We start from the raw sequence: 25,886 nt of genomic DNA, 5'->3' as shown, positions 1-25,886 counted from the left end.
AATTTTTTGTTAGTATCTTGACAGGCCCATTAGAAGCCTAGTTTGACCCATGATACGCTATTCTGGCTTGTAATTCATATAAATAAGAATCAACCTCTTAATCCCTTCACTTGCTTCCGTGAATGGATGTAAATTTCCATTCAACTCATATAACAAATAATTAAAATGTTGCACAAACCAAACCTCACTTGATGACTAGCATACATTTATATTTTACATTACCTTTGATCCCCTCATATTACCGGGGCTCTAACTCAGAGATTGACACTTCATTGACAGATTGACCTGATCCGGCTTCTTGCATTTCCCCCACTTCTATAAACATGTTTGTTTCCAATCTGGTTGGCACAAAAAATGCAGGTTTTGAGGGTGATGGAGGAGTAATTAATAAGTAGCTGCTCAACATATGGACTATATTCGCCATAGTGGGTCTGTCAGCTACATTTTCTTGAACACACAATAACCCAATATGAATGCATCTCATCACTTCACTTCTTGAACAATTTTCTCTCAGGATTGGATCAATCAACTCAAAGGCTGTCCCTGCATTCCAATGTCTCCATGCCTGCAAGATACATATATAACTCATTAGGTTCCTTATTGGTTTTCCTCAAAAAGAAGCGCAGACATCGATACTTACATAGCTTAAAAGGTCCTCACCATCGTCTATTTTATAGAAACTACTGTTCTTCTTTCCACTTACAATCTCCAAAACTGATACACCAAAACTGAAAACGTCTGATTTCACTGAGAACTGCCCACGCATTGCATACTCCGGAGACATATAACCACTGCAAGCAATTATTATAAGATAATTTAAGCAACTAAGGGTAACTATAGAAATTCTACTAGATCACATTTCTCCTCAGTTAATTTTCAGTAGATGCAATATATAGATTCAAGACCCAAACAAAACAAATTTTATTTTTTTTGCTTTGGGGGTGGGGGCGGGGGGGGGGGGGGGGGGGTTTAAAGACCAAGTAATTAAGAACTTGGTAAATGTGAATGCATCAAAATACTTTCTCTGTTCATAACTATGAGAAGGAATGAGACTTCGAAACTTACTAAGTCCCAACTATTCTGTTTGTATTTGCTTCAGTTTGGTCCACGCCAAAGATTCTTGCCATCCCAAAGTCTGAGATCTTGGGATTCATTTCCCCATCTAACAAGATATTGCTTGCTTTAAGATCCCTATGAATAATTCGAAGGCGGGAATCTTCATGAAGATAAAGTAGTCCTCGAGCAATCCCTTCAATGATCTTGTAACGTCTCTGCCAATCTAACTGCATGCATTTCTTAGGTTCTGTGGTCATCAAAAGAGGATATAGTGTCATGAGTTTCAGTTTTACTCCGACATTTGCATAAAATTGGAATGTATAATTCATGGAAATAACGTGAGAAAAAACAAATCCTGAGAAAAGAGAGAGAAGTGTGTGTGGGGCGAACCAAATAGGAAGTAATCGAGGCTTCTATTGGGTACAAACTCATAGATCAGGATCTTTTCCTCTCTCTCCAAGCAAAATCCTAATAGCCTAACCAGATTGCGGTGTTGAAGCTTTGCCACTAACAGAACCTCATTCTTGAATTCTTTTGCTCCTTGCCCTGAGTTTTTTGAGAGCCTCTTAACAGCAATTTCTTGTCCGTTGGGAAGTTTACCCTGATGATATAATACAAGTGATTAGTAAATTTATGTAACTTAATGTGTTGGATTTATGTGTCCATCAAACCCAATTTAAATTGTTTAATACTAATTTGCATTGATTTATTATGGGAAATTGATTGTCCTAAGATTAGACCTTAACCTATTCGCAACTATGATAAAATTAAGGGTTCATGTTCTCTGTGCCGCAGTGCAGGCTGCTCCCAGACACATGGGCCTACCACTTAGGGGGGCAAGGTGGTCATTGCACCCACCCCTTTGTGTCTGGGCGCAGCCTGTGCCCCCAGCACAGAAAACATTCTTCCTAAAATTAAACATATTTTTTGCACCAAAAAGTCCTGTGAGGAGAAAATTTATTAAACCTCATCGTGCAAGAAAATAGAAACAATCCTGAGAAGATCCTCAAAAGAAAGGATCTCCAAATTACCAAGTGAGGGTAACTCAAAGCCCCATCTTGAAATAGAATGTGCAGAAACATTAAGAGCTCTAGTAACATGGGAGAAAAAGAAAAAATAAAAAAACTGCCATAAGAAAAGATTATTGGAAAGAATTGAGGAATACTTATTGCCTCTGAGGAATCTTCTATATAAGTGTTGAAATAGAAAGAGAGAGGTAACTTTAAACCCCCTCTAATGGTTTCTTGCACAATGAAATTTGAAATACAAGAATTCTATATCGATTACTTTTATGTTTGTAACATTTTTGTTTCTTACCTTGTAAACGCCACCAAATCCCCCTTCACCAATCTTATTGACCTGGGCGAAATTTTCAGTGGCTGCAAGCACTGTACTGAAATCAAATTGCAATGACTCCGGAGTTATAATTTCGTTCTCACCTGTGCACAAGCCAAAAGGGAAGATAAATTAAAAGTTCGACCTCCAATTTTAAGAGTTAAGGGAAAAAAAAAGACAAAGCTTCAACCATTCTCCAGCCTCTCCATTGACAGATTCTTCTTTTTCTTCCGTTTTAGCAAACAATACATGAGAACAGAGAAAAGAATCACTCCTGCAGTGACAAGTGCCCCAACAATGAAAACAATTTGTTTTCTAGACGAGCTTCCTTGTTTTTCTGAAGAAAAAAAATCATAAAAAATTACTAACATTCCCAAATGTGCACATGAAGATAAAGGGGAGTGCTCTCTGTGTGGGACGTAGGGACCACTCCCCGTGCGACAGCCACTGAGAGCCCATGCACTGACACATGGGGGTGGAATTTCCACCATTCATGGGGATGCACCGATCATTTCCGCCACCCATGTGTCTGGGTGTGGCCCCTGCGTCCATGTAGAAAACATTTCTTCGAAGATTAAATATCGATTTCGGATTCACATCTGATACTAGGCCAATTAACATCTTTAGATCTTTACAATTCATAATTATAATTAAAATAGGGTAAATTACACATGAGGTGTCTTGAGTTTGCAAAAAGGATGTTTAAGGTACACCTTAAATTTGAAAAGTGGCATTTGGGGTTCTTTATTAACAAGTTTTGTTATAAACTAGATTTATTTTCAATTTTAACCTTGTAAATCAGAATTTGGGTATCCCAAATGTTAAGTGTATATAGTCGGTGCCGACTGCCGACACATAGTACAGCGCAGACATCAAATTTGACAATTTGCATTTTGTATTGATTATTGTCCTTGTACATGTTCTTAACACTCTTGTATATATACCCTATCATACATGAATGAAAATGTAGAGTTTTCACATGCTTAACATGGTATCAGAGCTTGTGTCGATTTGACTCAATCGTCCCTGTCCTTGTTCTTTGTTATGTTTACAACTCTTACAAGACCTGCCTGACTTCGCACGGCAAGTCATGGGTGCCTTCGCAGCAATGCAGATCAACCTATAGAGCTCGGTGCAGGTCTGCAACCTTAGATGGTTCCCAACTCAAGACTGAGTTTGTCTTGGAAAAAACCATGGATTTGCTTCTCAAGATTGATTAGATTCAGGTGAGAATACAATAGGGTAATAACTCTTGGTTCTTCCCTTTTTCTTGGCATTTAATATTATCTGGGCTTTAATTTGCAGGCAGTAGATCCAATGACTAGGGATGGAAAGAAACCATTAGCAAAGATTTTGTCCGGTTCTTAAGAGTTCGTTGATGGGCTTTCCACTACAAGATGAGAGCTTTCCTCCAAAGCAAAGAGAAGCTTGAGACTTCTTGAAGATGGTAAGAAATCAGGGTTCGTATCAGGTGCCATTATCTAGGCATGGGCACCTATGAGAGAGATCTGAGTGGCAAACAGAGAGCTCTTAGAGAAATTGAGCAGCAAAACTCAGGGCATTTTTGAGAATAACGAAGAAAGACATGTAAACATCCTTTGGAAATTTATTCATTTTGGAGTAGTATTAACCAGCGAGGCATCCCAAACGCAATTTTTTAATCTCGAGGCATCCTAAACATCTTTTTTGCAAACTTAAGGCACCTCAAGTGTACTTTTCCCAAAGGGTAAAGGTTCCCACACTGTTAGCTTGGAAAAGAATCTCCAATGCTTCTTCACGTCCTAAGGCCATATTAATCGGTTGATGTGATGTTCCTCTCCATCCAATCAATGAGTTAGTGATTCAGTGATCATGGTATAAGTTTCTTAATATTCATCTATATTCTTCGCTTAGTCGGGTAGATTGTAGTGTGAGTTTGTTATTTTTCCTTTATAGGATGATCCAGTTTATGGATCGCGGGTGACGTAGTGGCAACGAACAACAAATGATTGAGATGTGAATCCCTGATTGAACAGTCAATAATAATGCATGCCACCCTTTCAAATAAGAGGTCATAAGTTCAAACCACCTTGGAGCGTATCCCCATCCCCTAATTCCCCCCTCCCCTATTATACAAGCTCTTAATCCCAAAAACAAATAATGTATGCCACCAAAGCATATACTTTTCCAAACTGGCGTGAGAATCTCAGTTCAAGGTTTTAGATGTAATTTTCATTTGACGAAAAGTCCTATACACAAAAAAACATAAGATTCTTTTTAACGATTCTAAAGATGATCAAATGGATCCATCGTAGGAAGATGGTACTCTTCTGAAGGGACTGTTTGAGGACCCGTTAGATTGTATCGGCAAAAAGGAAATAAGTGAGAAACATAGTATTAGTTGAATTGAGCTCGGCGCCAAGGAGCCCAGCATGCCTATGGAGCATCCAGCCGTTGGGTTGTGCTGCACACATCCCTAGGCATGCCGAGATGTGTTCAGCATAGCCCCACCCTTGGATGCCCCCTGGGTGCTGAGCTCCCTGGAGAGGAGTCGGATCCAGTAATAGTCGACATCGAAGTGAATTAACCCATCTTAATCTAGTTCAAGCTCATTGTATAGTACTCTAAAGTAACTCACCAGGAATGGTAATTCCGTTAATCCGAGGCAGCGGTGAAACATGAGTAGGCGAAGGAGGCGCTGCTGAAGCTGTGACTCGATAGAAAAAAAAGAAATAACTGAGAAACAGAGTAGAAATTGACCCATCTTAATCTAATTCAAGCTCCTTATATAATACTCTAAAGTAACTCACCAGGAATCGGTGCTGAAGCTGTGACTCAATTAGAAAAAGAAAAAAAAAAAAAAGAAATATATGAGAAACAGAGTAATAATCCCCTGTTTAGTGACATCGAAGTGAATTGACTGTCTTAATCTAATTCAAGCTCCTTATATGACACTCTAAAATAACTCACCAGGAATGGTATTTCCGTTAATCGGAGGTCGTGGTGAAACATGAGTAGGCGAACGAGCCGGTGCTGAAGCTGTGACTCGATCGAAGAAAAAAAAAATAAGTGAAAAACAGAGTAATAGTCCCCTGTTTAGCGACATCGAAGAGAATTGACTGTCTTAATCTAATTCAAGCTCCTTATATAATACTCTAAAGTAACTCACCAGGAAGGGTAATTCCGTTCATCGGAAGCGGCGGTGAAGGAGGAGTCGATGTCGAAGGAAGCCTTGCTTTATCGCCCTTTGAAGCTGTGAATCGATAGAAAAAAGGAAATAAATGAGAAACAGAGAAATAGTCCCCTGTATTAATATAATTCAAGCTCCTTATATAATACTCTAAAGCAACTCACGATTAGTGATAATTGAATCCGCTGGATCGGCGCAGCTGCTGAAGCTGAACAAGAAAGAGAGGGCAACGAAGGAGAAGAAGAGCAACACGACTGTGGCTCTTGGGGTTGTGTCGGTGCATGGTTCCATCGAGTTTGTCCAAATTCTCCACCCCCTCCACCATGCACTCTCTAAATCTCAGGGTTCAGGAAGAAAATGAGTAAGAAGACAGAAGAAAAAGAAGACGACGACTAGGGCAGAGAGGAGGCACAGTCTTCTTTAACCATCTGCTGAGCTTTTCAGGTTGTAGGGTCACAAAAGGCCGGGTAGCTAGCAAAGGGATGGTCCCTCGCAGCCTTACGCGCCAAGACCTGGTTTGACTCTTTGGCCATGGAAGCAATTTCCACAAAGACCATGCTTGACTCTTATAGTATATGTGTTAAATAAAGGTGCGTCAATTCCAGGCCCGGCCTAGCCCAATTATTAAACATGTGTCGGTCCTTGTGTGAGGTCTTAGCCCATCGGGCACCTGATTGGATTGACCAATTTCAACCCTGACCTAACCTATTCGGTTATCGATCAACCCATTTAAGATTTCTTAAAATTCTCATTTTACCCTAAGATACGTTTTTTTTTTATATCGGTATCAAAATCAATATAGATCCATCATATTAGATTGGATTTTGATCATTTTACTTATTAAAATACTTAATATTTTTGTGTATTTTTTTTGACAATCTTATCTTCCCCTACACTGATACCAATGTTGTTGTATTGATACTATATTAATATCGGGTACCAACGATAGTGTTACGGCTGACACAATACCGATACCTTGAATCCTACACAAGTAGGATTGGTTCAGTGGTTCTTGACCTGTTGAAACATATAAATTCTTAAGTTTCTATTTAATATATGGTTTTTTTTTTTTTTTTTTTGAGTTATGGGATGAATGGGTTTTATTGGTTACTTTTGAAGTGTGTTGGCTTCCACTAATTGGTTCTGGTGTGGGCTCACAATAAGCATTTGGTTTTATTCTCTGCATTGATTGGGAAAAAAAAACAGAATAGAAATGAAAAGATATGTGAACCACATGTGGTTTCTTTCAATGGCACTTTCTACCTTTGCTTTTGACCCCTTTTTACCAAAAAGAGTTTTAGACTATTCTTCCTTTGAAAGGAATGGACGACTTTCATCCACATTCCTAGGCTTGTCAACCAGTACGGTCTCGATAATATGGTACGTTTTTTGTATGGTATAGAAAATAGGCATCCAATATCGGTACTGTACCATATCGTTTAAGAATACCATTTTCAATACTGTATCAAAACTATAAAAATAGTATGAAAAATCGATACAAAAACAGTATAAAAACCAGATTGTGGCAATGTAACTCTTTCTACTGGAACCAGGTTCTGACTCTTTATTTTTTATTTTAGGTGACCAGAATTTCAGCTTTTAGACTAAGAATTATTCCTTCATTAATTGTTGATAATTCTACCAGAGAAATTAACAACATTATTGTTTCCTAGGGTTCCTTGGTTCGTTCTCTATACCCATTTGGAGATTAAGAACAAACAAGAGAGTGAAGATTCAGGGAGAGGTTAGAAGGGAGGAGGAAACTTTAAAAAAGAGGAAAATCAGAAGCCAAAGAGAATGTCGAACTCGACACAATCGTCGGATTCCACACCTCCATCTCCTCCTCCTCCTTCTCCTCCCAATCAAAATTCACCCCCACCTAGTGGTCAATCTCCTCCTACAACTTCTCCTGCTCCGCTTCGGGGGTCACCACCACCACCCAGGGACAAAATTCTCCCCCACCCACAAATTCAAAAGCAATCCCTCCACCGCGTAGCCTTCATCTTCCCCGCCTCCGACATCTACCCCACCAGCCGAAAGTCGAAACACTTGATGCGAAAGCCGAAAGGAATTAGGGTTTTTAGGTTTTAGCGTTTTGGGAGTCAGTCCTAGTCATTTAGATTTTAGGTATATTTTTTTTTAATTTTACAAGTATATCCCCCAAAACGGTATGATTTTGGTACATATCGATGGTATTGTACCCAATATCGATATCATATTATACCATGATCAATACCGTTTGACCATACCGTAGCAATGATACGATTTGATACGATTTTACGCGGGCGGTTTCGGTTTCGATTCCAAATTGACACCCTTACACATTCCCTATACCCTTCCCTTCTAAGAAACACATTTTTAGATTAATTAAAGAGCACAATAATTTACGAAGAATGAATACATTACCCATGAAATTATTGGAACCCATTTATTGGTCAAGTTAAAGAACATATAACAGTTGACTAAGATTAAATATCACTAAGCATGAAATTATTAGAACCCATTCAAACTAAGATCAGGCTTTAACATTAACAATAAAGGGACACAAAGAAGAAGAATAACTAGGGCTGTAAACGGATCGGATTCAGCTCGGATAATGCTCTATCCGCATTTGCATCCGATTAGCTATCGGACGAATTCGGATAGTGCTAAACAGATACGGACACGGATATGGATCAGATATGTTATCCGTTTACAAGTAAATATAGCTTTTCGAATAGCTATAGCCTATCCGTATCTGCATCCGCTGAGCTTTCGAACGGATTCAAATAATACTAAATGAATACGAACACGAATACGAAATGAATTTTGATTATTCATTTACACCCCTAATAATAACATTAAACGGGTTCTTGGGGGTGGCTGACAGTTTTGATTCCAATGTATCTCCAATTTCTCTAGAAGAAAAAGATTATTGGAAGGATAGTTGTTGGGGTAACTATTTGTCGTTACCTTTTAGCTGACTGAAGATTCATTTTAGCCGTTGATTTTGGGTAGTCAATTGAAGGAAAAAAGGCAATTTTAGTGATTTATAAATGATTAACACAAGTTTGGGCGGGGCATAATCAATGCCAGATAGATATCCTCGTGCACAGATTCCAAGTCTTTCCGTTGAGGAATCCACACGAAGCTTCATTTCTATAGACACTAATAGGGCGTTCCAGTGCATGAGGCTCGCTCGCTCATTGTGGGGTTTGAGAAGAGTCATAATGTACACAGTTTTATCCTCCCTTTGCAAATGTTGTATCTAAAAATTCGAACCCATAATCATTTGATCACAATGGAGCAATCTTATCATCTCATTATATCAACAGTATAATGCAAAAAATCTGAAGAAATGATTCTTGTGCCCCCCTAAACTACAGTGAGTCAATATTATAAGATGTTGAAAATCACGTTCTTGCATTATTGCATCAGTCAATTTCTCCAAAGATGTCCTAATAGCTTGCGGTTTAGATTGAAAAAGATTTTTGCTATGTGGATTTTGTGAGCCTCTCATAGCTTTACAATCTAATGTTGTAGACATCTTATCCCCTCCCTGGTTCGATCCCCCCCCCCTTCCCCTCTATACAAAATATATATAAAGCTCCCAATTCCCAAAAAAAAAAAATGTTGTAGACATCCCGTTTTGTCACCCTAAAGACTTCGACAATGATGAGATGGATATTGTAGGATGTGGAACTTTTTTCATAAAGTGACCAACATACCCTTGGTAGTGCTAACTGACCAAATTTTTTAAAAATACGTTTTTTTCTAATCCAAACATTTTTTTTTTTTTTTGTGCAATTCAAGGGCCGATCGACCATCAGGGCCTCGCAAGGAGGCAAGGAAAGACCCACAAGGGATCAAAAATGGTACCCATAGGGCTCCACTTCTTGGAAAGCAATTAAATGTGGACTTGGTGCCACTAAGGAGACTTAAACCACCAATCAAGCTCCTGACGTAGTTCTCCCAAGGGAGTAGCGAGCCACCAGGGCAAACCTTGGATCGGCTAATCCAAACATCAGTATTTGGTATTTGGTATCTTGATGAACCTATCTTTTGGAACATAGTCCCAAGATGTAAGGGTTCCCATCAGACTATAAATTATTCGGTTAAATCAGTTAAAAGAAAAGGGTTAATCTGTTTATCACCAAGGTGGTTACAACTTAAGATGTAACCTCTCTTTTTAATCCTTGCAGCCTTGCATCTAATCTATCTTTTGGGCAATTTAGAATCAAGAATAAAATGGGTAATTTAACTTATACCTTTAATCGGTTGATTCATACGGCTTTGCTTGAATAGATAGCTCAACTTGAGCCAAATCCACAAAAAATGTGAATCACCCACTCCCACCTACACTTACATTTCACTTTGATTTTTATTTGAAACTACTTGCAGGTCATCGGAGGAGGAGGTCACTCTGGCAACCTTTGCCCTTCTACACAGAGAAAAACCACCAGGAATCGCAGGTAGCCAGTTTTGAGATTCAAAAGAAAAGCGAGGGGCCATTTCGTTAGGCAACCGCAGGGGATCTGGATCCTCTCCAACTACTTGGGGTCTTGACTTGGGCATCCTATTTCTCTCCAACAACATATGATGATGCAAGCCCGAACCAAGGCCACTTGGACCACCGAATAATCGTAAAAAGATCTGCTTGTATTCAATCTCAAATTCAAGTCCAGCCTAAGGTTTGGCCTATAATGTAAAGCAAGCCTATGACTAACATTTCTTAATCTTTATTATGCAATGTAAGGGTTTAATCTCAGTCATAGAAGCTCAATGGGAATTGATGGTTGAGATATCGTAGGAGATTTTAGGGTTTGATATATGGAGAGCTTCATAGTGACATCCTTCTTGGTGATTGTTTCAACTCCCATAGTGGAAGATGATGTGGCCGTCCTTCTCTCAAAGATTCTCTTGATCCAAGCTCTTTCAACTACTTCTCCCAAAAGTCTTCCTTGAAGACTACAAAGTTCCATTAGTCTAAGATAGTCTTCCTTAAAAACTACAAACAACAAACATCTTCTAAGGACTTTTCTATTGAGACATTCACTTCAACCTTGGAGTTTGCATTAAGGCACATTGGAGCAGCCCGTATGTCTTGGAACTTACTTTTGTTTATTTGTTTTTTAGAGTTCTCTTTTTCTTGAAATTAAGCATGTAATCTCAACCCTTGACGGCTGAGATATCATAGGAGCTTTTAGAATTTCTTTTACTTTGCCTATAAAAGGCCTACTTATCTTATTTGTAATAGAGACTAGAGATTTGTGAATGAAAGTTGCTATAAGCATTCTCTTGAACCAAGATGTGTTTTTGAATCTTAAAGAGTTCATCCCTTTTGAAAACTTGAAGAGTTTATGTTTTTCATTGTGTTTCTTGCATCCTAGAAGAATTGCAATAACATTCTTGATACTGCTACACATTCTAGAAGAGAGGTGTTTCAACCTCATATTTATCTTTTTACTAAAACCCACAAAAAATACTTGTTGTTTTCAACTGTAGAATTCAGATTTGCAGAAGTTCTGTGTTCTCAGATTATTTTCACCAATTTATAGTCATAATCTAAAGAAACTTTCTTCAGAAAAGCTGTAGCCACAGAAGTCCCTGTTTATTAGGTTTTGGAATAAGGTCATTACAACTTATATTGAGAAAGTTGTGCTTATTTTAATAAGCTTGTGTGTTTTTGAAAATTCTTGTCGTCCGAATTTTGCCTTCTTTGTTGTTTGTTCTATCACTCTCCTGATCCTTTGTTCAAGTAGCCTAGTTGAGGCTGCATTATATGATCTATCACTTCTCTCTGCTCCTCTTCGTTGGATGCATGTTATTGATGTCCCCTTTTGAATATCAAGCCTTGTAATGGTATTTTTAAGGAGGCCAGGGTACTTGCCGTAGTGCATGTGCTTTTTTGTAGTACTCTATAATTCCATTTTTCACTATACTACATTGAGTTTTGGTATTATAGGATAGATGTTGACACCAAAGGCTAGAGGGATCTTGCAAGGATTGCAGCAGGTCCTGACAAAAGGATTCAAAAAGATAGAGGTGTAGGTAAATAGACCCCAGATATGCAAATGGTTAATGCAAAACGCTCATGTTGGTTGACCCTTAGATTTCTTTAATGACATATTAAGGTCTATATCCATTATAAAGATTATTATATAGTTTCTTTTTTTTTTGGGGGTAATAAACTATATAGTTTCAGTAGCAAGTAAAATTAGCAGTTAGAGCCATGACAGATCACCTGAACCAATTGATGATGTATCTACAGTTTGATTTTCATAATGTATTATTTTCTTGTTACAAAAAATTTAAATCAGAAGGTTATTGGGTCCTATTTAGGGATGTAAATGGACCGGATACGGATATCCCTAAACGGGTATGTATTTGAATCGAATTCGGATTTTCGGCTATCCGTTACATCTCTGACTTGTGTAACCCAGACATTCCTCCCCCCCCCCCCCAACGGATACGAGTCACTCTCAAAAACCCTCTATATCTATTAGTGGAATTTTTTTGCCACTACAGAAACTACTTTTACCCAATTTATGGATCTGTATTGTCTGGAATATTGCAGCCCTAATTTAACAAGGAGAGATTGTTACAGATGTCTTGTGGGTGCCATTGCTTATCTCCCAAGCGGCAAGGTAGGTGGGAGGGTTTTCACAGCGAACTGTGGCATCAGGTTTGAGGTATACTCTTTCTATGCAACTAATCTTTCACCACCGCGTGTTGTTGTTGCAACGCCGCCACCTCCGATTAACAACTCGCTTACTCTTGTTTCACCACCGCCGCCACCTCCGATTAACAGGTCGCCTACTCTTGTTTCACCGTCGCCGCCTCCTCCGATTAACAGCTCGCTTACTCTAATTTCACTGCCGCCTCCTCCGACGATTAACAAAATTACCATTCCTGGTGGGCTACTTCATCCCCTCTAGTTCCCTGCCCAGCCCAGTCAACTAATAAGGGGGGCACAATGACCACCCTACCCCTACCTGAATACTCTATCCAAGTGGGGTCCACCCCCCCTCTCCTTATTAGAGGGACCGAAGAACTAGAGGAGATAATTTTTAGTGTTACTCAATTAGGCCCTAGTATCAGATGTGAATCCAAAAGCGGTATTATGTTATCGAAAAATAGTTTTCTGTCTAGGAATGTGGCCTACACCAGCACGTCTTTGTGTCTATCTCTCTCCTCCTCAAAACAAAAAGGCAAAGGCGTCTTTTCACATGGGGAGGAAAGAGATAGACTCATGGGAATGCTGGCATAGGCCACACTCCCTCCAAGAAAGAGTTCTTTTTTCAAAAGGATTCTGTCCAACACCCTACCCGGGCTGCATGTGCAACGTCGGACTTGGTGAGGCGTGAAAAGACCGCCTCACCCCTACTCGGGCAAGGCACTCGGACAGGGGTGAGGCGGTCTTTTCACGCCTCACCAAGTCTGACGCTGCACATGCAGCCCGGGCAAGGTGCTGGACAGGAGCCGAGTCCGTTCTTTTCCCCCTTGTCATCATCATTTGGCACATTTTGGAATGTTAGTTTTTTTTTTTTAATGATTTTTTTTATGTAGAAAAACAAGGAAACATGTCTATCAAAATTGTTGCATTGTTGTGCCAGCTGTTGTCGCTACAGGAGTGATTCTTTTCTCTATTCTCTTGTATTTTTTGCTTATCCGAAAGAAAAAGAACCGGTCAGAGAAGAATGTTGCCATTTTTGCTTATCGCTGCAGGAGTGATTCTTTTTTCTCTACTCATAGAAAATTCTACTTGATTATCCTAAGTTAAAGGGGCAGAATTTTGCTGCTACTTGGGTTGCAAGAATGTTCTTATTATTCGTTCCACAGTCAAAGAAACAGAACCTAAAAGGATATTTTGAAAAAGGGAAAAAGTTCTCTGTCCGGGAGTGTGGCCTACACCAGCACTCCCATGAGTCTATCTCTCTCCTCCCCCATGTGAAAAGACACCTCTGCCTCCTTATTTTAACTCATGGGAGGCCTACGCCAGCACTCCTGTGTGGAAAACTGCTTCCCTTGGAAAAATAATAAAACTTAAGAGGGTATTTCTTTGATTGCAAACCTTGGTAGCAAGAACATTCCTGCAATTTGTGTAGAAGCAAATTTTTTCCATGGGAGCCATAGATAACATGATGTAAGATCTGTAGCTGATCTTCCATCTTTTATCTCAAGTAGCTAAAGAAGCCAGTGATGGTTCCCAATCGCCATCTTCCACATCTTGCTCTTGTAGGGAGGTTTATTTATTCATTCTTTCTTTTGGAAGGTCGAACTTTAAATTTATCTTCCCTTTTGTGAGAATGGAATTATAACCCCAGAGTCATTGCAATTTGATTTAAGTACCGTCCTTGCAGCCACAGAAAACTTCGCTAATGTCAATAAGATTGGTGAAGGAGGATTTGGTGGCGTTTACAAGGTAAGAAGGAAATTACAAACATGTAGTAATCGATCTAGAATTCTTGTATGCCAATTTTTATTTTGCCATAGAATAGAAATATGATTAGTCATGAGATTGGATTAATTCAAGGTAGTTTACATTTAATTAAGATATTGATTCAAATTTCTTTTCAATAATATTTTCTCATGCACTGTAAGGTATTTAAATAAGCCATAATAGAAGGGGTTTAAGGTTATCTTTTTGTATCACAAGCATAGCGCCTTCAAAGAAAATCAACACTAAATATAGAAGATTCCTCGTAGAGGCAATAGGTATTCCTCAATTAACATTTGGAAGGGAAAACTGTAGCGGAATAGATCTTTCACTCTCTAGGGAGCTGGGAGAACAATGAACCTACCTCTCCAACATGGGAGAAGAGATTCAGGAATTGTTTCCCACCTCACTTCTTTGGGAAAAGAAAAAGAATCAACTAAGAAGTTGCCACCTGGTTTAAGGTCTAAGACCTACAAAATATACAAATTGACTTCATGACAACTCCAGTGGGACTGGTCAAACTGTTGGTCTGAATATGGATCACTTATAGGTCCATGCAAAATGTTAGGCATCTCAGCTTATCTAGTTAAACCAATCTTTCTATTGTTTGACTAAAATTAAGCATTTATAATACACAAAGGATATAAATACATAAATATACAAACCTAGGGCTTAGAAGACACATAACCGAACTGACTCCGAACTGACTGGCTACAAGAAAAGGGTTAGTATACAAAACTTAAATAAAAGGAATTAGTTTAGAGCTACATATCCAAAGTGGTTGGCAGCAAGGTAAGAGTTAGTATATGGGAATATAAAGAAATAAAATATAATATAATACAAGAAATAGAACATAGAACATAGAAATAGACTATGCCATGCAAACCCTATTTCTAATGCATGAATGTATAAAAAATCAAAGGAGAATAAAACTAGGAAAACACATTTAATATGATGATAATTAGGGGTGTAAATTTGGCCCTGTCGCCCCGAGCCCGCCCTCAGCCCGAACAGGGTATGGGCTGGATTTTTCAACCCTAAGGGTGGGTTAGGGTTGGAATTTTCAGGCCCGGGGTTAGGGTTGGGTTGGGCCTGAGTTGAGGCCTTAGGTTGAACCCGGCCCTGTCTGCCTTGTGTTAGGTTATGCTTTACAGCTTAATGTTTACATATTACAATTTTTGTTTAGTGTCTAATTATCTATTGATTTATAAAAAAAAATCTAATTATCTATTGAATGAAAGTATTTAAAATTTTAAGATTAGACTAAATTTTTTAACCCACACAGAAATCTAATAGTCAATTGAATATGAAACAAACCAATACCCAATGACATGTTTCTCATTTTTTTTAAGGGAAATTTTCATGCGGGGGTGGTTAACTGAGTGCAATTAAAATGAATAAACTACCAAGTATTAAACCACGAAAGTTATCTATTTACAACCAAAATCCACGAAATTCATCAATAAGAATCCAATTCATCCGGAATCTAATCATGAATTGAGGAAGAAGCGAAACCCAGATAACAAAACCAAGAAAAAGGAGAAAAAAAATAAAAAAGAAATCATCTTTCCTCGTTGACAAATCAAGAGACGAAGACGAAAACAAAAACCACAAAAGGGGCATGCAAAGCAAAGGTGAAAGAGGTGTGATAGTGGAGTGGAAACGTACCAGGGAAGCCACAGACGACCGTTATAGAGGAAGCAATGAAATCGAAAGGGGTCGTCGAGACAGCGAATTTATTTTGCGGTAGGATTCTCTGTGGGTGAAAGAAACCATAGATTAGGGCAAAAAAGAGGAACCAGAGAGAGAAGAGAAAAAGAGAGCCGGGTAGCCATTAAGGCGCAGAGATCAGAGTGTTGGTGGACGGGTTCGCTCCCCATTCTCTACGGATCTATCTTTAAAATAGTGTGATTGTTGAGATTAAAATAGGTTGAAATTATGAGAGACGACATTGTTGATTTGGAAAAAGGTGAGAGAGAGACACAGAGAAGGCTGGGGTTATGGTTGTCGGAGTGGGGGCTTGTTCGCTGGTAACATCAAGGCTGTAGGCCCTCTCCTTGCACCGCCGCCAGGGGCGGCAGTAGGGTTTTGAAACCCTAAAATGGGTTTTCTCTCCGTCTGTTTTGCGATTTGGGGATGGAGAGGGAATATTTCTTATTCCATTGATTAATAAAAAAAAGAAAAAAAAGTTACAAGGGTAAAATAGTCTTTACAGAAATACTACAATTCTATTTCCGTTAGTTTTTGGGCCTAAAATGATATTTTGGTGTTTATTAGGGTGACATTAATTCAACGGTCCATCGGAGGGGGTGTCAATGAAAAAAATCATTTTTTTTAATACATAGGACGAGTTAAATTGAAAAAAGAAGGGTCAATTAGAGTTGCGAAAATAGGATCAAATACGACCAACACACCTTAGCCCAACCCAATCAGGGTCAATCAGGAATTTCGTGCATAAGTAAAATAGGTGAAAATTATGAAAATACCTCTAGGGCTAAAACAATCCTAGAATAAACCAAGAAAAATAGTAAGAAAGCAAATCAATGGTGAAAACACTGCAAAAGCATGAAAAACATCAGATTTAAACTATAAGACTCTAAATCAATGATAAACTGTACTTAACTGTTAAAAGTCCCTTCTAACCATAAAAATTAACTAAAGAAGGAAAATCATGTAAAAGATGCAAGAACAATCAAATCATAACATAGAGAAAAAAATGTCATATCTTTTTCTTTTTCTTTTTTGTTGGTAAAAATATCTTTTTCTATAGGACTATAGTGGCCTCAGGGTATCCTAAACAATAACATATATTCATTATGAATTCTAGCTTATGTCAACTGCTTTTGAATGTGTTCAATGCAGCCCCATGCCTTAAGATGTTGTAGACTAGCATTTCGCTCATTCTAAAATTTAAAAGATGTTTTGAAAATATATTTAGTTAGAACCTTATTTAAGATACATAATAGTTTCCAAGGCATAAGTGCATAACCCCAAAAGACAAAGGTAGATTTGATCAATATATGAGTATAGAACGAACTATGTCTGACAAGGTTTTATTCCATCTCTCTGAAATACCATTCTATTGTGGTGTTACTAGGGCACTCATTTAAAATAATAGTCCATCATGTTTCATGTAGTCCCTAAATCTGATAAAATACTCTCCGCCTCGATCTGAGATGAAGTATTTGATGCATTTGCTTAATTGGTTCTTAACAAATAGTCATACATGTATCATGCGTGAATAGTTATTGGACCACACAAATCATAATGTATTAACTCCAACCTTCTAGTGGCTTTACCATCCTTTTTGGGAAAGGATATCTTGGTCATTTTTTCTTGTAGACAAGGTTTACAGGTTGAATAAGGTTCTACTTTAGACTATATAAAGATTCATCCTTAACCAACTTATTAATCACATCTACTCCAATGTGGTCTAACCTCAAGTAACAAGGTATGTCGAGTTTATGAAAACACGTTTTCTTTTGAAATCACTTGTAATCATACTCGAAAACTCTATTTTAGTTGAAATGTATTTTAAAAAGTACAAAATTTTCAAAAAAAAAAACCCTACAACATGATAAATCCAGTGCAAAAAAATTTAAATATAATTATTTAGGAAAACTGATATTTTAAATCCTAGTGCGAACTATTTATAAAACATGTCCTCAAGCTCGAAATTTATATTGACATCTCTCCCATGATATTCACCCTATTTGGGAAGTGGATTCTTTATTGAGCATCTCTTCCATCCACCGGCAAACATTGTGAATCTAGTGCACTGAATTATAGCCAGGGACATATCAACCATTGACACATCATAACGCATAATATTTGATTGCAACAGTAAGGACCTCTTAGGTCTAGGGACCAAAACATTTTGTTGTAGAGAATCTTGTTTCTCAAACATCTTATTGCAGTCTCTATAAGATTCTCAAGCAACCTATCATGTTCAATACATAGATAATATGAATACTAACATTTATATTTTGGAATTGCATTCCTAAAATATACAATGTGACACTGACTACCATATCAACTGAATACCCAATTCTATCATAGTTACGAACAACTTAAGATTTAACCTTAGGATAGCCAATTGCCCATAATAAATCAATGCAAATTAACATTAACCAATTTAAATTGGGTTTGATGGACACATAAATCCAATACGCATATAAGTTTACTAATCACTTGTATAATTTCATCAGGGTAAACTTCCTAACGGACAAGAAATTGCTGTCAAGAGGCTCTCAAAAAGCTCAGGGCAAGGAGCAAAAGAATTCCAGAATGAGGTTGTGTTAGTGCCAAAGCTTCAACACCGCAATCTGGTTAAGCTATTAGGATTTTGCTTGGAGGGAGAAGAAAAGATCCTGATCTATGAGTTTGTACCCAATAGAAGCCTCAATTACTTCCTGTTTGGTTCGCCCCACACACACTTCTCTCTCTCTTTTCAGGAGTTGTTTTTTCTCATCTTATTTCCATGAATTATACATTCCAATTTTATGCAAATGTGGAAGTAAAATTGATACTCATGATACTTCATCTTCTTTTATCCACACACCAACCTTTCATGATGAACTATTTGTCAATTTTATGATTCTAACCTTTATTTGGATGACCACAGATCCTGAGAAATGTGTGCAGTTAGATTGGCAGAGACGTTACAAGATCATAGAAGGGATTGCTCGAGGGCTTCTTTATCTTCATGAAGATTCCCGCCTTCGAATTATTCATAGGGATCTTAAAGCAAGCAATATCTTGTTAGATGGGGAAATGAATCCCAAGATCTCAGACTTTGGAATGGCTAGAATTTTTGGTTTGGGCCAAACTGAAGCAAATACAGACAGAATAGTTGGGACTTAGTAAGTTTCAAAGCCTCATTCCTTCTCATAGTTATTATCAAAGTAAACATTTGGACACATTCACATTTTCTTGGCCTTGAAGCTATATATAGCATCAAGTAAAGAGAAATATGATCTAGTAAAATCTCTATAGTTATCCTTAATTGCTTAAGTTATCTTATGATAATTGCTTGCAGTGGTTACATGTCTCCGGAGTATGCAATGTGTGGGCAGTTCTCAGTGAAATCAGACGTTTTCAGCTTTGGTGTATCAGTTTTGGAGATTGTAAGTGGAAAGAAGAATAGTAGTTTCTATCACCCAGACGACGTCGAGGACCTTAGGAGCTATGTAAGTATGGATCATGGATGTCTGTAATTCTTTTTTTCTGTTTTGTAACCTGAGGAAAACCTAAGGAACCTAATGACTTATATACGTATCTTGCAGGCATGGAGGCATCGGAATGCAGGTACAGCCTTGGAGTTGATTGTTCCAATCCTGAGAGAAAATTGTTCAAGAAGTGAAGTGATAAGATGCATTCATATTGGGTTATTGTGTGTTCAAGAAAATGTAGCTGACAGACCCACTATGGCGAACATAGTCCTTTTGTTGAGCAGCTACTTAATTACTCCTCCATCACCCTCACAACCAGCCTTTTTTGTGCGAAACAGAATGGAATCAAAGATATATGTAGAAGGGGAAAATATGCAGGAAGCCGAATTAGGTCAATCTGTCAATGAAGTGTCAATCACTGAGTTAGAGCCCCGATAAAACAAGTGGATCAGTATGCTTGTCATCAAGTTTTGTTTTTTGCTAGAAATGCTTGTCATCAAGTGAGAGTTTGGTTTGTGCAACATTTAATTAGTTATGACTTGAATGGAAATAATCCATTCAGGAAGCAGGATTTCATTTATTCCTCAAAGCAAGGAAAGAGTATTGTTGAGGACTCGAAAAGGAAAGGAATTGTTCACAAAAAAGTGTAAATGATGAAAAAGAAAAATAGAACTATAAATTTCCTTAAGACTAAATATGCAACACAACCATATACTACACGCAATTGTGCATGTGAAGATCCATTAGAATTCATATGTGCTCGCCGGAGCTGACCCCTCAGCCCTACCACGTGCCTTCAAGTCACCTCTTGTTATGGTTGATATTATTTCATATGTAAAAGAATTGATTCTTAAAGAGAGGATTTATACAAGTGATTACAAGATGCCCTAGTCTTCTATTATGGAAAGATTACAAGAGATTCAAGACCAAAAATAAACTCCAGCTATACAAGGAAAGATTGTGTTGCCAAGAATAGACTCCAACAATACAAGGAAAGATTGCACTGAAGATAGTCTGAATATTGAGTTTCAAAATATGGCAACTCTATATTCAGTCAATACACTCCTCAAGTGGAAGGGTTATGTGTGTGTATCTTCAACTTATCCCTCATAAACTAAAATCGTGCCATAAGAAGCCCCTTGGTCAATATGTCAGCAATTTGATCTTAGGTAGAGATAAATTGCACCTGTAGTTTTCATCACGAACAAAGTGGAAATCAATTTTTAAGTGTTTGTTGAGCGAATGAAAGACTGGGTTGGCAGACAGGTATGTGGCACCCAGATTGTCATACCAAAGTGTTGGAGGTGATGTAAGCTTGACACCCAATTCTCATTTATGGATGAGATTGGGCAAGTGGAATTGCATGAGTTTGTGGGTTGAACGAGATTCAAGCTGGGAAAATGGTTGAATTTTTCAGCAGTGTAAAAGAAATAACTTTGAATCTTGAGAATGAGAATGGAAGTATTATTTTCTTTCGAAGTGATACTTGTAATGCCAGCCCTGTTGCTTAGCTAACAGTCGCTGTCAACACTATGGGACTATTCTAAGGTACCTGAGAACATAAGGTCATCAATGGTTTATACCTGTGGACATGGCGACCACTAGGTGGGGCATCCATTTGGTTGGTTATAAGATTAATTCCATTCAACAGCTAGCCAGAAAGGGACTGTGAATTTACTTTGCTGATGATCTAGTATTACATCTACTACTGTTCAAACTGTACATCTTCTCTCTTTACAGCTGAATTGTAACATCTGATCTGAATCCAAATCCAACACAAGAACATTTCTAAAACTTCTTATGAATCAACTTTGGAAGTGAGGAATCACAAACTCCATTCTGATACTCACCGAGGTATGATATCAGAAACAGTAACTGCATTTGCAGAAGATCTAACAGAGGTAGGTTGATTCGTTTGGATGACAACTCTTCCCAAAGCAAATGCAGGTTTTGTAGGTTGAGGAAGATCTCTAGAATCACTTTCTAACATAACTATGACATCCGACATTGTTGGTCTATCTGCTGCATCTTGTTGAACACACAAGAGCCCAGTATGTATACATCTGATCAGTACTTCTCTTCTTGAGCATGAACTGATCAATGATGGGTCTAAAATATACAAGACTTTCCCTTCATTCCATAGTCTCCATACCTGTAATTATCATTTGCAACTTATAAATTTTAACTTACAAGAAACAAGATTTTGGTATTGAAAATAAAATTCTAATTTAAGTATTCCAAAAGCCTTACATATGCCAAGAGGGTATGACCATGCTCATTAAGGTAGCTGTTGTTTCTCCTTCCACTTATGATCTCAAGCAAGATAACACCAAAGCTGAAAACATCAGACTTAACAGAAAATATCCCCTCCATTGCATATTCTGGAGACATGTATCCACTGTTTGAGAAGGAAAAATTATTGAAGTAAGAGTATGGCATTGCAAATCAATGTTTCAAGAGTTATCAATTGGGTAATGAACATACTATGTTTGGTTTTTCCCTGTCTTGTTCTAACATAAATTAACAATTAATCTTTTAAATAAATGGTTAAGAGGAAGACAGAGCTTACAAAGTCCCCACAACTCGTTTAGTGTCAGCTGTGTTTTGATCTTCACAAAATATCCTTGCCATGCCAAAGTCTGAAATTTTTGCAGTCATCTCTTTGTCCAACAAAATGTTGCTAGGCTTCAGATCCCTGTGAATGATCCTGAGTCGAGAGTCCTCATGAAGATAAAGAAGTCCACGGGCAATACAATTGATGATGTTATACTGTGTTCTCCAATTGAGTTGGGATCGCTTTACGGGATCTAAATAAGAAATTAGGGACAGAAAAGGGCATCAGTACATATTTAGAACTTAATTATCTTGGTATAACTCAGATTGAGGAATGAGTTCATTTTGTGGAAATGTTTTCCTGGACAAGAGCCCAAGCAAACATAATTAGGGAAACAATTTTTTAGTACTCACAATATAAATCTAGATAAAAGATGAAGGGAAAGAAGGTCCACACCGAAGATGAAAACATCAAGGCTGAAGTTAGGCATGAATTCATAGATGAGCAGCTTTTCCTCTCCTTTCATGCCACAACCTAAGAGCCTCACAAGGTTCCGGTGTTGAAGTTTTGCAATTAGTTTAACTTCATTCATGAACTCATCTAAACCTTGCCATGACCTCCTTGAAAGCCTTTTTACTGCTATTTCCTTTCCATCTGATACTGTGCCCTGAGAATTTCCTCGAACACATTAGAATAAATATGAAAGGTCACAACAACCTAATCCAATCTCTTAATTAAAGAAACTCTCATTACCTTGTAAACGGTGCCAAACCCACCTTGCCCAATCTTATTTGCATCTGAGAAGTTGCCTGTAGTAACTCTTATGGCATCATAATCGATCAAGGGCAATTCTGACGAGTCATCAATTTGATTCCCTTGCAGAATACTACTGTGGAAGACTATTCTGCTTGTCTGAGCTTCCACATCAATTCTTAGTGGATGTTGGCTTTGGCTTATTTCCTCCTCTGAATGAAAATTTTGAATTTTAACAAGAATCATCTGCAAATGGTGTTAACTAACACACATATATTTACCTTCTTGGTTTCCCTTCCTTCTCCACAGGTGGTAGGCACAGAAGCCACTGGCAAGAAAAACTAATATGGGTACTCCCACAATAGCAATAAATGAAACTAGCCTTGTACCCCCTGCTTTTAAAGGCAGGAAAAAAGAAAGAAAAATGGAGTAGAAGTTATTCACTTGTTTGTTTCAAGTTGAAAAGCAATCAAACCAGAATGCATCACAACTTTTGCATGGTTAGGAGTTTGGACTGTTGGGATTTGGGTAGAACTCGTACTTAAAAGCTAGCCATTAAGAAGAAGGTACCCAAGTTCTTATAAGTCTCCACATCGGATTATTGCTTTCACATGAACCCCCAACATGGACAAGACAATATGGGTATTGCTACAATAGCAATAGAAGAAAGTAGGCTTGCACTCCTTGTGTAAGTTGAAAAGCAATCAAACCAAAAGGCAGATGTTGCAAGAACTATTGGGCTTGGTTAGGAGTTTGGACAATTGGGAATTAGGTATAACTCATCCTTAAAAGCTAGCCATTAAGGAGAAGGTGCTCAAGTTCTTGTAAGTCTCCACATCGTGTTACTCACATATGATGTGGGATTATTGCTTTCGCGTGGAACCCCAACATGGACAATGCAATACTTGATATTAAAGACGTTTTAAGCACTGACCCTTTTCAGGAGAAACTTGAAATTTCAGATTGCAATACCGACCAAGAACCATTCCTCCTTGACGTGAAGAACAACATCCTTTGAGGTCTGCCATGGACAGTTGAAGGCAACTTTTACAGTCATCGCTAGATATATCAGGAGTACACTGTACCAGACCAAGGACCTTGCCAGTTCCTGAGATTTTAACCTCTTTAGTGGCAAAACTATTGTTTGAAGAATTTGAGGTAGCCTGAATGATAAGTTCATTTAGCAAATCATTCTCAATCTGAAGGAACTGATTTGGGTTCAACACAGTGGGCTGAAGATCATTCCAGTGAGGAAACTTTCCAGCATAAACCATTCTGGAGAAGATCATCTGGAACGAATAGCGCACTTGGCAATCATCGTACCAGACTATCGCTTCTTCCTTCTGAGAACACAAATTGAGGATCTCTTGACTCGCAGCCTCAACACAACCCTGACAAGCCTTATTGCTGGTCACATCGCCTCTACAGAGAGCAAGTCCATAGATTTGGTCCTTGTCACTGCCCACCGAATCGTTGTAGAAACCATTTGGGAGAGAGATTTTAGAGGAAAGAGACGAGAGAAGGAGATTAAGGTTAATTTGGAATGCGCTGTTGGGCGTATAGTCACGTGAATCTGGGCAATCATGATGGAGAAGATCAGCAGTACAGGGGCCGTTATAGGCCAAGATAATTAGTAGACATGAAAGCAATATTAGTAGAATCGATGCTGCATCTTTGTCCATCCTTCAGCTATGGATAGGCATTACCTGAGGTTGGAAATTGAAGCAATGAAGAAGGAAATTCGAAAACAGAGGTAGAACAATCCTCTGCAGCAGTACTTTTTTTACTTTTCTTATGCTTTTTGTTCTTGCCTTTCTCTTGTTTTTTCATAATGTATTCAAGGCAGAGGAATGTTGTAGGCAATATCCTTGTATTGTTTGAAGAAATGTCAAAACAAGGACTGGGAGATACAAGTTGAGATTGATCCTTGTGGAGAGGGAAAATTATGACAGACGAAGTCATTAAGAATGCCAACTTAGAATTTGGAAAAGATTGGCGACGACTCAAACTAAAACTCCCATAAACTCTCCATGGGAGTTTTGTGGAAAACTTTCGAAGTGAGACGATTCTTGAGAGGGGATTAGAGGTGGAGGTTTAGGTGCTTATCCATGGGCTGCATGTAGACTGCATTAATTTATAGTTCATATTCTATATTTCAATTTGATAGGGACTTTTGTTAAAATGACATATATATATATATATTTATATATTTTAATCAGAATTCAAATACAAACACCACGTGTTTCAATTAATAGACCAAAATTTAGTTGTCAATATAAGCTGAATGTGGACGGTTGCTCTATTGGTAATCCAGGTAAGGGGAGCAGGTGGTCTCCTTCGTAATTGGTTTTCACCTTGGTGTGAAAACCAATTCTGTGGCACAGTTTGAGGCAGTTATCTAGAAGCTAAAGAGAGCTAAAGATCTAGGGATTGCAAGGGTATGGATTGAATGTGATTCGACAGTGGTTACTACTGCTATTCAATTTAATTTCATCCCTAATATCTTGGAAAATCTCTCACTGTTTTAGGGAGTCAAATCCCGTGACAAAATTCTTAGCTAAATTGGCAGCGAAAAGGGGAGTTTCTATGCCTCTTGTCTCTTGTTTCTCTCCTTTTGTAAGGGATGCTCTTTTAGATGACTCTATGGGGGGGCCAGATTCCAGTTTTCCTCTCTTGTGTTGAGATGATTTAACCTATGATTCTTGGCCTTATTGTTGTTGGTGGTTTCCCTTACCAAGCTCTTTGTTTCTTGTATTCATCTAAGCATGCCTGGACATTAAACACTTGTATTTTACCTTTTGCAAAATGCTAAAATAAACAAGACACATATTTAAGGAAAAAAAAAGGACTTTAGATTGGGTGGGGGAAGAGTGTTGTTGGAGACTCTTGGAAAAGAAAAAAAGAACAGTTAAAATATAGCCATTGGAAAAATATTGTTGGAATGTGGCAATTGGAATATCTTGTAAAGAGTGCACTTGAAAAAAGAATCATTGCTTGAGAAAGATAATACAGAAAGTATAGTGTACATTAAATGCTCGCCATCATAAGTACATCATTCTCCTCCATTTTGAAAGAACTCATCCTCAAGTTTGAAATGACAATCAGAGTGGTCATTCAATCGTTGGTCATGTTTTTCATTATTGAATGTGCTTCTTGATTTCATATTGATTTTGATAGACTTGCTCGCCACAAGAATCAAACTTGTACTTGTTATGATACTAAATTGATGCAGCTCAAAAAAAGAAGAATGCGAAAATGGTAAAAAAAAAAAATGAAAAGTATACGATAACAAGGGTCAAAGAGGACTACTTTACTCTATATATCCCGGAAATCACTCACCACAAAAGGACCTTAACCTCACATTGGGGGTTTACCATGACACTCCCACAAGTTTCAAAAATACAAATTATCAACTTTATCTCTTCAAAC

At 38.0% G+C, this 25,886-nt stretch overlaps 1 protein-coding gene across 1 annotated transcript; it reads right to left on the bottom strand.

The window, feature by feature from the left end:
• Positions 1–238: 238 nt before the first annotated feature.
• On the bottom strand, positions 239–24,154 carry LOC122638586 (cysteine-rich receptor-like protein kinase 10). The gene is made up of 17 exons (XM_043831451.1): positions 23,392–24,154; positions 22,739–22,852; positions 22,458–22,669; positions 22,161–22,371; positions 21,720–21,957; positions 21,401–21,548; positions 21,001–21,302; positions 19,254–19,315; positions 5,540–5,623; positions 5,341–5,409; positions 5,009–5,077; positions 2,582–2,728; positions 2,374–2,495; positions 1,447–1,657; positions 1,066–1,303; positions 641–791; positions 239–565 (listed from the first exon to the last, which is right to left on the bottom strand). The coding sequence occupies exons 1-17, from the start codon at positions 24,137–24,139 to the stop codon at positions 239–241; spliced, it is 3,453 nt and encodes a 1,150-aa protein (XP_043687386.1). The 5' UTR covers positions 24,140–24,154.
• Between the last annotated feature and the right edge of the window lie 1,732 nt (positions 24,155–25,886).

Source organism: Telopea speciosissima, chromosome 9 (genome assembly GCF_018873765.1).
Source record: "Telopea speciosissima isolate NSW1024214 ecotype Mountain lineage chromosome 9, Tspe_v1, whole genome shotgun sequence".
In the NCBI taxonomy this organism is placed as follows: domain Eukaryota; kingdom Viridiplantae; phylum Streptophyta; class Magnoliopsida; order Proteales; family Proteaceae; genus Telopea; species Telopea speciosissima.
The sequence above is the reverse complement of the archived record's forward strand: the minus strand, read 5'-3'. Positions and strand labels throughout refer to the sequence as shown.